This window comes from Solanum verrucosum, unplaced genomic scaffold, assembly GCF_900185275.1.
Source record: "Solanum verrucosum unplaced genomic scaffold, falcon-dt-bn FXZP01000103.1, whole genome shotgun sequence".
Classification (NCBI taxonomy): domain Eukaryota; kingdom Viridiplantae; phylum Streptophyta; class Magnoliopsida; order Solanales; family Solanaceae; genus Solanum; species Solanum verrucosum.
The window spans coordinates 1,618,957-1,635,084 of record NW_026020048.1 but is presented as its reverse complement, the minus strand read 5'-3'; the positions used below and the strand labels follow the sequence as shown (position 1 = coordinate 1,635,084).

The following is a 16,128-nucleotide window of genomic DNA, read 5'->3' as shown; positions in this document are numbered from 1 at the left end:
ACCAACAGTGAAAAGCCATTTTTCTTAATTTTTGGGGGTTAAAAATGTTATTTTTAATTATATAAAATGACCCTTAATTTTAAGAAATTGACATGCAGAATGGACCCGTAGTCCTTTTACACGTTGACTGACTTGGAATGACCATCAATTAATAAGATTGACTATAATAAATTAATGGTCGATGACTTGAATTATGACTTGTTCAAGTTAAAGACATGATAAAATATTTTTATTATATATTTTTTGATTTAGATTGTGAAAAAAACTTTTGTATGTATTCTTAATGGCTAATCATGTTGATAATCATCATCTATCATATATATATATATATCTAAAAGAGAACCTTAGACACATGTGGCGCCATCACAAATAAGAATTTCCTTTTAATTTATTTATTTATAAAATTAGCCCTTTCCTTTCCTGAAAAGTTGCGACTTTAATGAAGAATTGTGACTTTAATGAAGAGTTTTGACTTTTATGAAAAGTTGCGATTTTAATAAAGAGTTGCGACTTTTATGAAAAGTTATGACTTTTATGAAACGTTGTGACCTTTCCAAAGGGTTGCAACTTTCTCAAATAGTTGTAACCTTTATGATAAGGCACAATAAACATTTGTTCACACTACCATTTGTTGTCTATAAATAGAGGGATTTCCTCTCATTTTAACACAACGAAAATTCTAAACCTCCTCCTCTTCTTCTTCTTCTTCACAATTAAATATTTGTATACTTTCCTCATTTTAAGTGGCTCACTGACACTATTGTTTATGTCCTGGTATGTATTTTTACAATAATTAATTTATAATTTATGCTTATGTTATTAAAGTTAAATGATACGATGTAATAATTTTCATTTTCCTTTACATTATTAATGTATGTTTCTACGTAATCTTGTAAGCAAGATAATATAGTGTTTTAGTTTTAATGTCTGATAGGTTTTAAGTATTATTTTATACATTTCGTGATATTAAATTCCAGCGCGAAGCGCGGATAATTTTACTAGTTTAACCACATAAAATATATAGCCTACTTTTGTTATACACGTTAGCCTCAAATGGAATAGGCCTGAGATTTTTCGACTTATTATTAAGAGTAATGCGTATAAATAAGAGAAACAACATATTTTAAGTGATGTAACTTATTTATATAATGAGCACTTGAGAACATGCGCAAAAAAATTATTACAATTATAATTGAGCCGAAAGTATTTTATGTGCTCAATTAAACTATGTCATAGCTCAAATGTCTAAATAAAATTTATTAGTAACGATATCAGTCGATAAACAATGATAAACAAACTTCCATGAAGAATAAAAAATAACCAACATAGTAGAATCTGTGAGAGCGATATAGTTGGACTAGGTCGTTTTAGGGTCAATATAAAAGATTAAAATACCTTTCACATAAAGTGCCTTCTATTTTTGACTTTTTAACTGATTCAGACATATGATTGTGCCTTTCTCTAATTTTAATTAAATACTTACTTTAATAGCTTAAACTGATCAATTTTTATTCCTTTCTACCTTCTAACTTCAAGTAATTCCAGAAAAAAAGATGAAAAAGGAAGGGAATTGCGTGATTTAATCTCATAAGACAAGCATTTGTGTAACCAATTAATTGAACAAAGCAGATGAAGGAAACATATAACGTGAACGTAATTTCTACGTTAGGGTGTGTTCGGTTGAGAGGAATTTTATTTTCAAAAATATCTCCAGAAAAACAAGTTCTTTAGAGATGATGAAAATGACTTTTCTAGTAAAAGTAAAAAAAAAATGTTCACATGTGGTATTCCATAATTTTTGCTTACGTATCAAGCGCAAGAAAATTAAAGGAAAAATACTTTCCATGGCGTCATTTGTAATTAGAGTTTGTGAACAACTTTAGTTATAGCTTTATATAGTACCTTCTTATTATGTTGGAAAAAATGGTGGTTAGTTTCATTTTTCTTACTATAAATGCAAGTCTTTTTGCCATTTTGAATATCAATAAGTTGCTTATAAATTCTATTTCCTAATAAAATTTCCAAAAGTATTGTAAATATCTTGTGTCGTATGCATTTGAAAACGGTCTATGTACTCCATAAAAGGAGTCTTATTGTATAATGACATTCATCTTAGTCGCAATTTAAAATTAAGCTTATCATTGTAAGCTTATAGTGACTTGAGAAGAAAATTCAATATTTTGAGTTCTGATAGCAAGAGAAGGGGGTATGTATGAATATCTGTTTCATTGATCAAATGATGTACACATCTCATCCATTTTTTTACTATTGCAGATACATGTACACAACTTACATATGGATGGATACATACAGCCAGGAACTTTGAATATGTTCAAGCCGCGTATCTGAATGAAGATAGCCATGCTACTCTCCAACAAAAGGTCATATTATGTCGAGAGATTTTACCTTTGCCTCTCAAACCAGTTGCAGTGGCGGAGGACAGACACTGCATTTCCATCTTGCTAGTTTTCCGCTGTTACAAGGTTGGTGAAAATGGTAGCAAGGATGGAAACCCGAGGAGCAAAATTGTGGGTGTCCATAAAGAGACATAAGTTTGAGAACATGGTATATTAGCTAACTTCCCATTCCGTTGTCTCGCTTTAGCCATTAGGAAAAGCATATATGATAAACTGGACTATGATTCTTGAAGTAGGAGATTTAATTGTACTGCACCTTTTGCCGGCAGACCCCCTCTCCTACAACAGAACGTAAGCGAAATTGAGATAGCAAGCAAAATCAAGACATAAGGAGTTTTGACTTTTTAGATTGCATTAGATATGAAACTGTTAAATTAGGTCTTAGGCCTAACTCACACCCAAAAGCTAGCTCAAAGGGAGGAGGATTGCCCAAGCCTTATAAGGAGTCCACCCATCTCATTAACCACCGATGTGGGACTTTTGTCATTCTTTAACAGAAACAAAAGAAGGTAAAGATATCAAAGGGAAATCCTACTCGACAACAAGTTGCATCCATCTACTTTAAAATTTTTGAAAGTTCAATATGGACCTATTGATTAGATATCAAGCCTTGAACGTCCTACCCACAAACCAAACATATTCAGATAGCATTAATCATGAAGTATCAGAACAATTTGATTCACCAGTTACTAAGCTACCATGATAGGATTAAACGTATTTCAATATACAAAACTTACGATAGATCACAATGATAGCAAATCCACCATTCTTTGATCATAACAATTGTCCAATGAAAGTTAAAACCAAAAGATTCTCATTTTCTTAATAGGTTTGAAGTTTGTTGTGCATCACTGACTATGAAGCATGCTTACAACACCTTAATCGATGGCTCAAACATAATGAGGCACTATACTTGCCATTTTTCTGACTTTGAAGCTCTATTGGGAATCTAGTAACTCTATCCTAAAGAGAGGATGAGTTGGACCACCCATAAAATAAAATCATGACAACAATCATAATTATGAAAAGTAAAAAGTAGATTCTTAGTTACCTTATAAGTGCAGGAAGTGTTTTCTGTATATCTTGGAGGTAGGCAAAGCACTGCCTGCAGCACTTAATTCTGTTTTACAGTGTACAAAATCAAAGACAGGTAAGTGTTTTGTATTTACCAGCATCCAAGCATATAAACGAAAGGTGAACTGCTTAGCCACATAAGCATCATTACCTAGCTTCTGCATGAAGATCAACCCCTACAGATGGACGTGCTGAAACGGCTGAGCGAACTACTGGTCCAAAGACTGCAACAAGTTTCAACAACAGCTCCAGGGAAACATTTGCATGCCTGTAGAAGAGAAAAAAAGACAGAAGCAATCAACATGTGAAGAAGAAATTTAAAAAATATAACTATAAAATTTAACAGTGCAATCAGAATATAAAATAAAAATTAACAGCAGAATTCAATGAAATAAATGTGTGCAATGCAACCCCCACATCCACACAGACAAAACCATAAATTGTTTAAAGCTAATAAACCATCTGAGGTAGTCCCTTTTATCTCTTATGCTTCAATTGAACCAAGTAAAATTCACCACCATGTTAAAAACTGATTAAATAAAATGCCATGGTTTGCCAAGATATGTATTGTTCCTTCTTTTCTGTTCTAACCTTTCGATTATATATATTACCATGTTTGCAAAAACTTCTAGTTAGACAGGGTGGAGAAGGAAAACCAATATAGTTATTTTTCCAGAAATTCGAAACCAGAGTCACCCTAGCTTTGATTGGTAATGATATATAATCAAAGATTAAATAATCGCCATGTATACCACAGTAATCATTAAAGCAGTATTATTAGATCATATTTGAAGGATGTCAAACTGGAAACAGTAAAGGCAACAAGCAGTGAGTTGTATCACTACTTACCTTTCTATCTTAGTATCAAGCAAGGCCAACAGTACAGGCAACAAGAAGGAAAACAAATCCAAAGTGATAATCTCCATTTTATCTACGAGGACACTCACAACATCAGCTTGCACCTGCAAGAGGAAATAAATTTAAGAAATACATTAGAGAATTTATCAAATATAATATTTGGGAAGAGACCACTATGACAGAAGTTTCAATAAATTCTCACAGAATGATCTGACAACTTCCTCAAACCCTCAAAAGCACCCCTGATGTCATTCCGTTCCCAGTAGTGATGAACTACCTGTAAGTTTAAAAGACTATACTTGTAAGAGGCTTCAAGCATTACAGGACCACACAGTTTTTCGTATATCATAAGTATCAATCAAAAAGATCTTCCAAATTCCTACAAGAATTCCATGCCACGCTGTCAACATTAGACTGGCATTTCTAAAGAGTTAAATCCTATTAAGATAAAACTAGGAATGCAGAAACCAGTATCTGTGTGACACGTGTAAACATAAGCTCAAACTACATAAAATCATAAGCTAAAGGTTACCTGCAGCTTTGTCAAACGAGATCTAAACGTACTTAGCAGTACATCATGGCATTGCATAAGATCTTCAATAATTATATCATCATTCTGCACTGGCTCACACCGTGCAATAGTCTGCTGATCAGTATTCTGCATGTAGGCAGTAACATGCGGAGAGTTATGCCAAAGTTGAGAAAGTATTTACCAAATAAGATTGAAATATTGAAAGAGAAGGCTGCAATAAAATCAATGTTACAAGTGAAAACAGTTGCAACCCCAACTCCACCGCCATTTCCATATGTCAACTTACAAGACGGAAGAAAAAAATAAAGCCTGGAACATGTATTTCTAGGAGAATTTCTTCTGTTCACAAAACCAGAGAGCACAAAATTCTCTCATCACCTGTTTTAAAAGCTTAAACCACACTCCTAGTAGATAAATTAGATACGGAACAACTGATTCCTAACAAGTGCACTTGCTATTAGTGATTTTTTTAGGCTCACAGAATTTACATAGCTCATTGGAGGACATGCATTTCAGCATTCGCGGCATTGCTTAGACAGAATGTAAAGGTATATCAGATATGACCAGGCAATCTCAACATATCAACTGAACACAACCAAAGAAGAAACAATCAATTATAGGTGGCACAAGATCAATACCGGCAAAGGGGCTATTTGTGGTTGCTCAGCATAAGAACCAGAAGACGACAGGCGCAATGTTTGTGCCTCCTCAGCTTTAGAACGAGAAGCTAATAATCGTGATGTTTTAGCTTCCTCAGCTTTTGAACGAAAAGCCGACAAACGGGATGTTCTTGCTCCACTTCTAAACTTAGAAACAAGCACAGGGGATGCTTCCAGTTCCTCAGCTTTAGAACGAGAAGCTGATAAACGGGATCTTCTTACATTCTCAGGTTTAAGCTGTGAAGCTGGTATAGAGGATGCTTCTAATTCCCCAGCTTTAGAACGAGAAGTTGGCAAACGAGACTTCCTTACATCCTCAGATTTAACCTGTGAAGCTAGCATAGGGGATATTTCAAATTCCTCAGCTTTAGAACAAGAAGCTGGTAAATGGGATTCTCTAACTTCCTCAGATTTAAACTGAGAAGCTGGCATAGGGGATGTTTCAAATTCCTCAGCTTTAGAACAAGAAGCAGGTAAATGGGATTCTCTAACTTGCTCAGATTTAAACTGAGAAGCTGGCATAGGGGATGCCTCTAATTTCTCAGCTTCAGAATGAGAAGCTGGTAAATGGGCTTTTCTTACTTCCTCAGATTTTAACTTAGAAGCTGGCTTATGGGATGCTTCTAATTCCTCAACTTCATATTGAGAAGCTGGCAAAGAATATGAATTTGCTTCCTCAACTTTCGAATGAGCTGAAGGCATGGGGCGCATTGCTTCCTCTGTTTTAAAACGAGAAGCTGTCAAAGGTGATGTTTCTGGTTCCTCATCAAAATATTTGGAAAAGGTTTCTTCTTCCTCGTCTTTACAACAAGAAGGTGGAAAAGGGGATACATCTCTTTCCTCAGTTTTAGAATGAGACACTGCATCCAGCTTATGGACATCATCCATGTTCAACCCTTCTCTTTTCTCAAACCTCTCAACCAAACTGCGCGTCCTTCCTCGCACTACTGCCACTGCCATTTTCAACAAAACATTAATTAGAATGTATTTGATTTTTTACTCATACAAAAAAAATAATTGTTTGAAATATTTTTTTCCTTTTGTTACAGCATAGTTTTATCAGACGCTAACCTCCATTTACAAATCTAACTGGATGCAACTCTTTCCTGCCTTCTGAAGCCACATTACCTGAAACATAATGAAGATTAAATTAATATTTGTTTTCATGCTTCTAACTTGTGCATCTATATATGCAAAGAAAAGGCCAAGTACAAAACTATAAACCTAACTGAAGAACTAAAATGTCAACAAACCAGGAAGTGCATACCAGCATCTTACACAGTATCAAGCAAAAGCAGAAAATGATTATTTCGGCCAGCATGATTTCGCAAGCTAATTTTGACTTTTCAAAAACATTGCACATCATAGCACTGATCAGGTAAGGAAAAAAAAAAGTTGAACATTCTTACGATACTGTGCCATAAAATTATGAACACTAGTCAAATACAAACTAGAAATATCTTGTAGTTTAATTTTTTATTTTAAGGCAAGTTTTAATGAGCAGATCCCTCAAGATGAAGAAAACCTGTGACTAAAATAGAGATCACCAACCCAAAATTAGCAGTAAACCTGGAAAAGAATAACTGAGGAAGAATGAAGAAAACTGTACAACACGGGAACGAACCATAGAGAGCTCAAAAGTCAATTCAAATAAAGAGTATTTTAGAACTAACGGTTCTCCCGACTATTCAGCGGTGGTTGCAATGAAATTTTCTCTAGCTTTTCTCCACCATGCTTGACAGCTGAATCTTTTGCCTCGGAACGTTCTCTGGAATTATCATCTGCCATAAGCCTGCTATCAATATCTGATTCCTTCTTACAATCTACTGTACGCAGCAAGTTGTCTGCAAACTCAGACTGAAGAGCCACAGAAATCTTCTCCATATCATAGTTATTGCTGGATGGGCACTTTATGTGAGACGGCTTTTGTGATATACCACTACTTACTCTGGTTGCAGAAACAGATTCCCTTCTACAAGTATCCAAGTTCTTCTCCTCTGGAATATCACGAGGTACCACACTGGGGACAACAAATGATTTACCTACTGGCAATCCATTAGTTTTTGCAGGTAAACCAATGACAGAATTAAGCTTCTGACTCAACTGTTTCTTGTTTTCCTTAGAATCTAAAGGAGGAACCACTTTTGGAGAAGGAGAAGTAACTTTCTTAATGGTAACAGGATTTTCACCTGCAAAAAGAAATTTTTAAGTGCATGGGAATTAGAACTGCAATTAGATGTGGATGTGTAAACTGAAAATTGTGATACTAAATGAAGTAGAAAGATTATTCAATAAAAAGTTGCATTTCAACTAGTAATGAATACCCCCAAAAATGGTATTCCAAAAATGGGTGATCAAGAGATCGAATTACTATGCCTATCTTGGTGGTCTTTCTTTTTGGCTGACTCGTCTAAGTGCTCTCCTTTGTCTCATTGTTTATCTCGTAATCATTTGATTCCGCCCCTAAAGCTAACTCCTACTCCTTCTCCTTAACTATGATTTTTTTTTTGATGACCTAGTATTGAATAACTATGATAAAATTCATCAAATCCTTTCATGAAGGATATGTCGGTGGCAAGGTGAAATCTTCTAATTACCCAACATTGGCATGTCGGAACTACTAAACCTAAAAATACGGAACAAGTTGGTTTACCCATATGACCAGTTATCACCATATCAGGTAAAGAATTACACCAGGCCATTATATTCCACCCCAAGTGTATGGCTATAATTGAACAAGATGTCAATATTAGAGTTTCTTAATGCCAAGTTGCTAATTTTTTTTTGGTTTCCATGGTCAGATTTTTAGAGTAGGATGCAAAAACAACTTACTGTCCACATATATATTCTTTATTTCCTTGGAATCAATATCAGGTGATGGGCAGCGAAGATTTGAATTAGAACTTCTGTTGCTTCCTATTCTTTCTAAACGACTCTCCACGTGGTCCTGTTTCTGCTCCAAGTTACTTTGTCTATCTGGAGTTAAACCAGCTCCATGGGGATCAATAAGCTGGCAGAAAAGACCACAAATAAAACAAATTGAAAAATTGATTTTTAAACAAATGGGTCAAATGTAAAGATAAAAACTAAAACCATGCACAAGTTTGACTTAAGCTTCAGTGATCAAGCTAAGTACCGAAACATCTGCAACCCATACTCCAACATAGTTTTGGTAATAAGCACCACCTACAAGCTTCCCATCATGTATGCAGAGATCGCTTAAAGTCGACCATCCCATTTCAACAGAGTCGTGACACTTTAGAGGCTCCCATGAATAAACCTTCAGGTCAAAGGTGGTCAACAAACATGAGAATTGCTTATTTCAACAATAAAATTACAAAAATGCAGTATGCCAAGAGCTTAACCTTCAAGCTATCATCCAGTCCACAAAACAGAGTCCTTCCCTCCGGGTGAAAGGTGATTGATCGTACTCCTGCAGCCTAGAAGAACACGTCAAAACTTTCCAAACATAATTGTATCCGAGTAGATTAAATTTTAACATAAAAATCTAATCAAAACAAATATACTGGAAGTATCATATCCTGTTTTCAAATCACAGAAAAATATGCACCAGTATCAATATTGCCCAGAAAAGAAAATTATACAAGCAAGATAAATTTATTCACATTGCCAGTTATTCTTAGTTCAATCCCTGAAAAGAACACCACATTCATTGGACCAGTAAAGTGTTTGGAGTGAAAAGCAGGTCTAATGGTTCTATGCTTCTAGCCCACCTATCCTTCTAATGCATCCAAGAGTAAACTGAGACGTAAGGGGCACAAAGACGGCAGAAAATATCTTGAGGAGCAAGTCTAATGGTTTTATCTCACATATCCTTCTAATGCATCCAAGAGTAAACTGAGACACAAGGGGCACAAAGATGGCAGAAAATATCTTGAGGAGCTAGCCTAATGGTTTTATCTCACATATCCTTCTAATGCATCCAAGAGTAAACTGACACATAAGGGGCAGAAAGACGGCACCAAATATTCTTAACAGATCCCAAGTCATATGTCTCCTACGGAATCTCTTCCTATCATCCTCTGAAAGATAGGAAAAGAAACTCACATGAGATAACCATTTCGATCTTATATTGCTTATCAAAGAAAGAACCACATAGTTATGTTGACAAAATAAATGCTTCGCTTCAATCATTTCATGTAGTATAGCCAACTTACTAAATTGTAACTTCTAAGACATTTTTAAACAGCAAATTAAAAGAATATCTTATTTAGTTACAAGCACTTTCGGTATAAGCACATAACAGAAAAGGCGGCAACTTCAAGGGGGAACTTTAAGTATGAGCAGTCAGAGTTATTACACCAATGTATACAAATATCTGGATATAATCCTAACAACTAACAGCCAAACTAAGAACGCATCACAAGCTCTTTGCTTGCACATGGTGTACATTTTTTTAAAAGAGTAAAAAGTTGAAAGAAGATGGCATAGATACCTCACGTCGGGTCGATCCAATCAATTCAAATGTTTCCAAATCCCAAAAGTTTACGGTACGGTCAGCAGAACCTGAGAACAACTCAAGTGTTGAAACAAGATCACATGGACAGCAGAAAAAAACATCATTACTTGGATAGAGACAAGGTACAAAACTCTATTGAGTTTAGAAGAATCAATTATTTGATCCTGCTATAATATGCCATCTTAAGATGGATCTGGCTTTAAAATTCCATCACAGATGGACCATAATAGATGGAGAGCAAGAAAATTCTTTAAAACATTTTCCACTCTCAAGTACACCACCACCTCTTGAAATGTTTGAACTTCTCATAATCTGACCAATGAATCAGTAAGACTAATCCTTTTGCTTAAAAACATGCACCTTTTCCTGTGATTTCTCTTTTCTAAATGACCAGATTCTCTTTTCTAATTGAAAAGTTAAGCAAGAACCACTATTTATGACAAGGGAAGGCAAGAACACAAAACCTTTTGGCAAGACTATAAAAAAGCATGTAGCATGTTTGGCCACGCTGCCGAAATCAGCTTCTTTCGAGAAGTACTTCTTATCAAAAGTATCAGAAATCCTTTTCGAGAAAGTGCTTAGGAAGAATCGTAGTTTGTGTTTGACTAAATTATAGAAGTGCTTTTGTTACAAGTTTGGCAAAATTGCAAAAGTATTTTTGAGTGGTAAATTACGATAAAGGGAAGCCACAACAAATCAATTTGGTAAATATTATTTAGATGGGTAATCTTGTCCTAAAAGAATCAAAAGCAATTACTTTTGGAAGAAGCTATTTTTTTCCACTTCTGCTTGAAAGCTGAAAAGCAATTTTCGGTACTACTCTAAAACACTTATTTCTTCACCAAAAGCTTTGCCAAATACCTTCAATTTCTAAAATACGAGTTTTTAAAAAAAAAGAAGAAGACGACATATTTGGCCTTTAGTAGCTTGGCCAAACAAGTTATAGTGGTATGTTAACCACTAAGTTAATGATAATTGATCCTTGTTTTAGAAGATGTAGAGTCGCGACTGAAATTTAAAATAAGACAAAAGAAAGATTAAGGACAAAGGTAAGGAGAATCATTTAGATCAAAAGAAAAGGATAAGGGAAAGAAGAAAACCAGACATAAATTGTTCAGAGCACCATTTCTATGATTGGGTACAGAATAAAAGGAGTACCTGTTGCCAAAAGAAACTCAAGTGGATGGAATTCTATGGATCGAATGTGCCCCTCATGGAACTTAAAGTCGTGCAAGAGCTTTCCAGCTGTTAGGTCCCATACCTGACTAACAATAGAGGTTAATACTCTAGAAAAAAAGAGTCTATAATGCCACATTTGTTTTAGCCAACTTAGAAATTACCTTCACAACATTGTCAAATCCGCCAGAAACCACCCAGCGGCCATCAGGAGAGAATCTTATGGTACTTATTCCTCGAGTATGACCTTTGTATGTGTGGATGCATCCTTTTTTTCTTATATCCCATATCTTAAGATTAGTATCCATAGATCCAGATGCAAAAAATTCACCAAAAGGATGGAATTCACAGGCAGTGCAATATGATCTGTGTCCCGTAAGAGTGCGAACCACTACACTTCAAGAACAATTACCGGATTAGGAGTCAAACTGGATATGACTTGCTCATCTAAGCACAATAGGATTACATATTTTGTTTAATACGCAGATAACTCGAACACTTGAAGGATGTTCAGTTAAATATGACTAGTGTCAATCAATGGCGGAGGCAGGATTTTTCACTAAAGGGGGTTCGAAGTATGAAGAAGCAAAACACACACAAATTACAAAATGAAAAACAGAGCAAAGTGGGGAAGGAAAAGACTAACCTTAACCCACTAAATTAACTTATCTTTTCATGCCCCATTTAGTGTTTGTCCTACTTTTGCCTTACTCCATCGAGCCTTATTGAAATTTCTGTTACTTTTTTTCTTTTACTTTGCAGTGTTCTGCTTTATTTTTTAAAATCTTATTCCAAATTAGTGTCCATTCAATCATAAATTACTTTGAATATCGTCAAGATTCTATAATACATATTCAGAAGTCAAATAAATGGTGTCATTTTTAGTTCATTTAAATTTAATTTAGTTCACTTTTCCTCTCTCGAAAATACAATTGAAAAAAATAGGAAAGAAATACCAAAAATCAAAGAAAGTAAGTTCAATTAAATAGATATTGTTAAAAGGATCTTCACAACTTTTAAATTTCTTAATTTTAATTTACTTTTAAAAATAGTTTTCTATCTCAATTGCAAGTTCAATAATAATTCATCGTTTTTTAAAAGAGTTTCTTCGAATTAGTTCATTAAAAGAGGGTTTTTTTAAGTAGAAACAAAATGAGCAACAGAGATAAGAAGAATAACAGGCAAAAATAGTGTGCCTAACAAATTGGATCAAAGACAAATTGAGAAGGATAAATATAATTGAAGAGAAAAATAACAAAAAAGTAGGAAGAATAAAGCTGCCAATGGAGCCCAAAAATAATGAGGCTTTCCAATTGGGTTGGAGTTTGAAGCCCAAACAGCTGCAAGCTGAGCCCAATCTGCGGGGAAAGTCAAAGCAAAAACAAGGGGAAAAAGAAATGCAGTGGGCAAGAATAGAACCAGAGACCCAGGGAATGGTTGAACCCCCTTAACTACTAAGCTAAGCTTCTTAACTGTATCAAGGGGGTTCATTATAACATAGATACTCATAAAATTCAAATTTGACCTTAGATATACAGTGTATTTTCCCGGTGAGGGTGTTCGCCTTCACATAGATCCGCCCTTGGAGTCAATCTTGAAATCATAAAGCAAGTTTCTTGTGTAAATGAAGATCCAAAGATGCTTTTTCAGTTACATACCGAGTTGGGTTAATATATACATGACCATGCAGTAAGTGTTAATTGCAATTAACTGTACATCATACTATAGTGAAGCAGTTAACTTTCTATTTGCACGAGGAATCAAATCAACCAGCCATTTTTACGTAAAAAGACATTTACTACAGTTAAGACAACACTTAGCTCATTTACACAAAAATAATCAGGCCAACAGGCTGAGGCAACTTCAGGCGATGCTTTCTCGTTGCTGGAAGTTCGCAGGTAAGACCAACATTTAATAAATAGGACAAATGCTTAAGAGGATAAAACATCAATGTCATAAAATAAAAATTGTGAGCACATTCTTTTTTTAGAATGTATTGCGAGCACTTTCACTGCAATTCTTTAAGAGTAAAGCTAGTATAGATTTTATAGAATATATAGAGCTAAAAAGATAAATTGACTTACTTTTTGTTTCTTCCAGATCCCATAGCTTTATTACACCTGATGAAGCTCCAGCAAGCACTAGAACCTCTGCTGAGTCAAAAGCTACAGATTCTATTGGACTCGTATGACCACTTAGGCTCTGAATAGCACAAAACCAGACTATTCAGTCCCATATGACTAAAGTGATTCAAGATAAATAAAAACATGTAGCAGTCAGCTCTTCACAACACAGTGAATCAACAAATAATTTCATGCATTCATAGTTAGATGAATGACCCATCACTCGACACTCGAAAGGTTTACAGTTCCCATATATTTGTATTCTCTGTCATACCAAAGGTTGCAACTAAACACATTAGTTAGATGAATAAATCATAATATTTGGAGATATATGATCTACGTGTTACCTGTTTCAGATCATCCAAAAGAACCACAGCAGTCTGGTATTTCAAGTGGTAAAGATTCTTATAAGGCACTAATAAAGAAACAATGGTAATATAACCTCACTTATATCTAAGTGGCAGCATTAACAATTTTAGAAATTCTCTGCCCCATCTAAAATGCACATCACACCTCATTCCTCAATCCTCACCCGCTCTAATTATCTAGAGAAAGCCCCAACAACAAATTCAGCAGCAGCAGCTCTTCCCGCATAGAAGGCATAATCATAATAGATCACTCATTTAATGCATTTTGCATTTGAATTAAACGTTCACAGAAAAAGAAAGATCTCATTGTGAAACAAATCCATTATCCCAATTAAGCGAAACAACATTACTCAGGCAAGTGAACTGGAAATGATAGATATTTGAACTCACCGCAGTGGATGTTGGTTTACCAATGGACCAAAGATTCACATTTTGATCATCTCCACCAGTGAGAAACTGTCTACGCGTCTTCTTCCCAAATCTTAAACAGTTTACATTCCCCGAATGCGCCACAAATTCCTCTATATTTCACATTAGTCAAGAATCACAAGAACTTATTGCTGAAAACTAATACTTCTCCACATAACTTTTTTTTATCCCCTTCCAGAAAACTTCCACCTTTTTGCTCCCCCGCGACTCGAACCCACAACCTTAGAGTTGGAGGTGGAGGTGGAGGGTGTTTACCATCCGAGCAACCCTCATCACTTCTCCACATACTTGAACTTAAAAACAAAATCACACAGTAAACCTCAAAAAACTCACCTACAACACCAACACTTAGCTAAATCTAAAGACTTAGGAAACACAAAAAATAAATCATACCACAAAAATCCAACTATTCAGCTCACTCCAACCAAATTCTCTAATTTCTAAGCAAATTCAAATTTTTTTTCTTTCCAAGTTACTAAAATTCTACTTCAATTTTCAGCAGCTAACTATAAAATTTTACACAACACTCTCAGATCAAACAAAAATCATAACAACACAGTAAAATTCAAACTTAACGCACATTTAAGTAAAATAAATAGAAGGAATAGCAAAATTCAAAAAAGGATACGCAATTTGTAGCCACGCTTAGCCATTCTGCACCACGAATCGGAAAACTCGCCGGAAAACAAAAAAGCATAAGATTAGAGCACCGACAAAAGTCACCGTCCGTCGTCAACAGAGAGAAGAAAACTTCGATTGTGGATGACAGAGAGGGGGGAGAAAGGAAGGGAGAGTGAGTGAAAAATCCACAGAGAAAGTTAGGAATCAATTTTTGTTGAAAAAAAGTGAAAAAGCTAAAAAGGGAAAGGGGAAGGGAAATGGAAATGGAAATTGTGAAAATTCAGAGGGATTTGAAGAGAGAAGAAAGAGAACATGAAAAATACTTAAATTTTTACAAACATATGTGGTACCACTTTTTTTTTCTTTTTATTATTTGTTTCCTTGAAAGCATAAAGGAAAGATTCAAAGAATTTGGATTTTTAAAAAAAATCTTTTATAACATGAATACATGTGATTTAACATTATTTTCTGATATATAAATTATTATATTTTTCTAAATAATCATGATGTTCGGGCTAATTTACGTATAGATAAATTTTTATATATGTTACTTCTTATCAGAAACACGTATTAGATACTTCTCTTCATTAAAGCTAAACCAGATGAAAGAAATCATAAGTTTTTCGGTCTCTATTGAAATTTGAACCTCATATCGAGTAATTTTCAACCTAGTTCATTAGCTACTACGTTACAATCTTGATACTTCGTGGAATGTTAATTACTGTTTTTATCTTCGTGATAATTATGGTGTTCGCGCCAAATTGCGCGCAGATAATTTTATACTTCGTGGAATATTAATTACTGTTTTTATCTTCGTGATAATTATGGTGTTCGCGCCAAATTGCGCGCAGATAATTTTTATAGATTTATGTCGTCTCTAATCAGAAATAGGAATCAGATAACTCTGCTCCAAGACTAAATCAAATGAAGAAATCATCAAGTTTTTCGATTCCTGCTGAAATTTGAAGATGATATTTTTGTAATTTTCAACCTAGTTCATTAGCTACTACGACACAATCTTGGGTACTTTGTGGTATATTAATTATTATTATTTTCTTCGTGATAATCATAGAATTCGTGCCAATTTATGCATAGATAAATTTCACAAAATATATGTTACCTCCCATTCAAAACACGAATCGAATAACTCTGCATTAAGGCAAAATCAAATAGAAGAAATCATCAAGTGTTTTAGTTCTTGCTTAAATTTGAACAACTCACAATTCTCAATCGATTTCATTAAGCACTAGGTCATTGGGTACTTTATGGTATATCATTTTTTTTTCTTCATAATTATGATGTTCAGATCAAATTAATACAGATAGATTTCACAGAATACTTACTACCTCTTAAAAGCAATACATACTCTTTCCACTAAGACTAAAACAGAT

At 34.6% G+C, this 16,128-nt stretch overlaps 1 protein-coding gene across 2 annotated transcripts; it reads right to left on the bottom strand.

The window, feature by feature from the left end:
* Window positions 1–2,209: 2,209 nt before the first annotated feature.
* On the bottom strand, window positions 2,210–15,063 carry LOC125821991 (katanin p80 WD40 repeat-containing subunit B1 homolog KTN80.1-like). 2 transcript variants are annotated; one of them, XM_049501365.1, is made up of 19 exons: window positions 14,745–15,063; window positions 14,078–14,208; window positions 13,281–13,398; window positions 11,361–11,592; window positions 11,179–11,281; window positions 9,997–10,067; window positions 8,906–8,980; window positions 8,677–8,820; window positions 8,373–8,550; window positions 7,214–7,729; window positions 6,612–6,668; window positions 6,014–6,493; window positions 5,520–5,923; window positions 4,882–5,007; window positions 4,552–4,626; window positions 4,341–4,453; window positions 3,643–3,759; window positions 3,469–3,537; window positions 2,210–2,696 (listed from the first exon to the last, which is right to left on the bottom strand). In XM_049501365.1, the coding sequence occupies exons 3-19, from the start codon at window positions 13,301–13,303 to the stop codon at window positions 2,636–2,638; spliced, it is 2,844 nt and encodes a 947-aa protein (XP_049357322.1). In that variant the 5' UTR covers window positions 13,304–13,398; window positions 14,078–14,208; window positions 14,745–15,063; the 3' UTR covers window positions 2,210–2,635. The 2 variants fall into 2 exon arrangements, with proteins under 2 accessions (XP_049357322.1, XP_049357321.1); XM_049501364.1 differs by having other exon boundaries at window positions 11,361–11,587.
* Between the last annotated feature and the right edge of the window lie 1,065 nt (window positions 15,064–16,128).

Excerpts from the sequence above, each read along its gene's own strand:
- LOC125821991 (XM_049501364.1), bottom strand. The coding sequence starts at position 14,769 with ATGGCTAAGCGTGGCTACAAATTGC. Across the intron at positions 11,588-13,280 it reads GGATCTGGAAGAAACAAAAA|TGGTTCGCACTCTTACGGGA; the intron begins GTAAGTCAATTT and ends CTTGAAGTGTAG. Across the intron at positions 6,494-6,611 it reads AGTTAGATTTGTAAATGGAG|TGGCAGTAGTGCGAGGAAGG; the intron begins GTTAGCGTCTGA and ends TGAAAATGGCAG.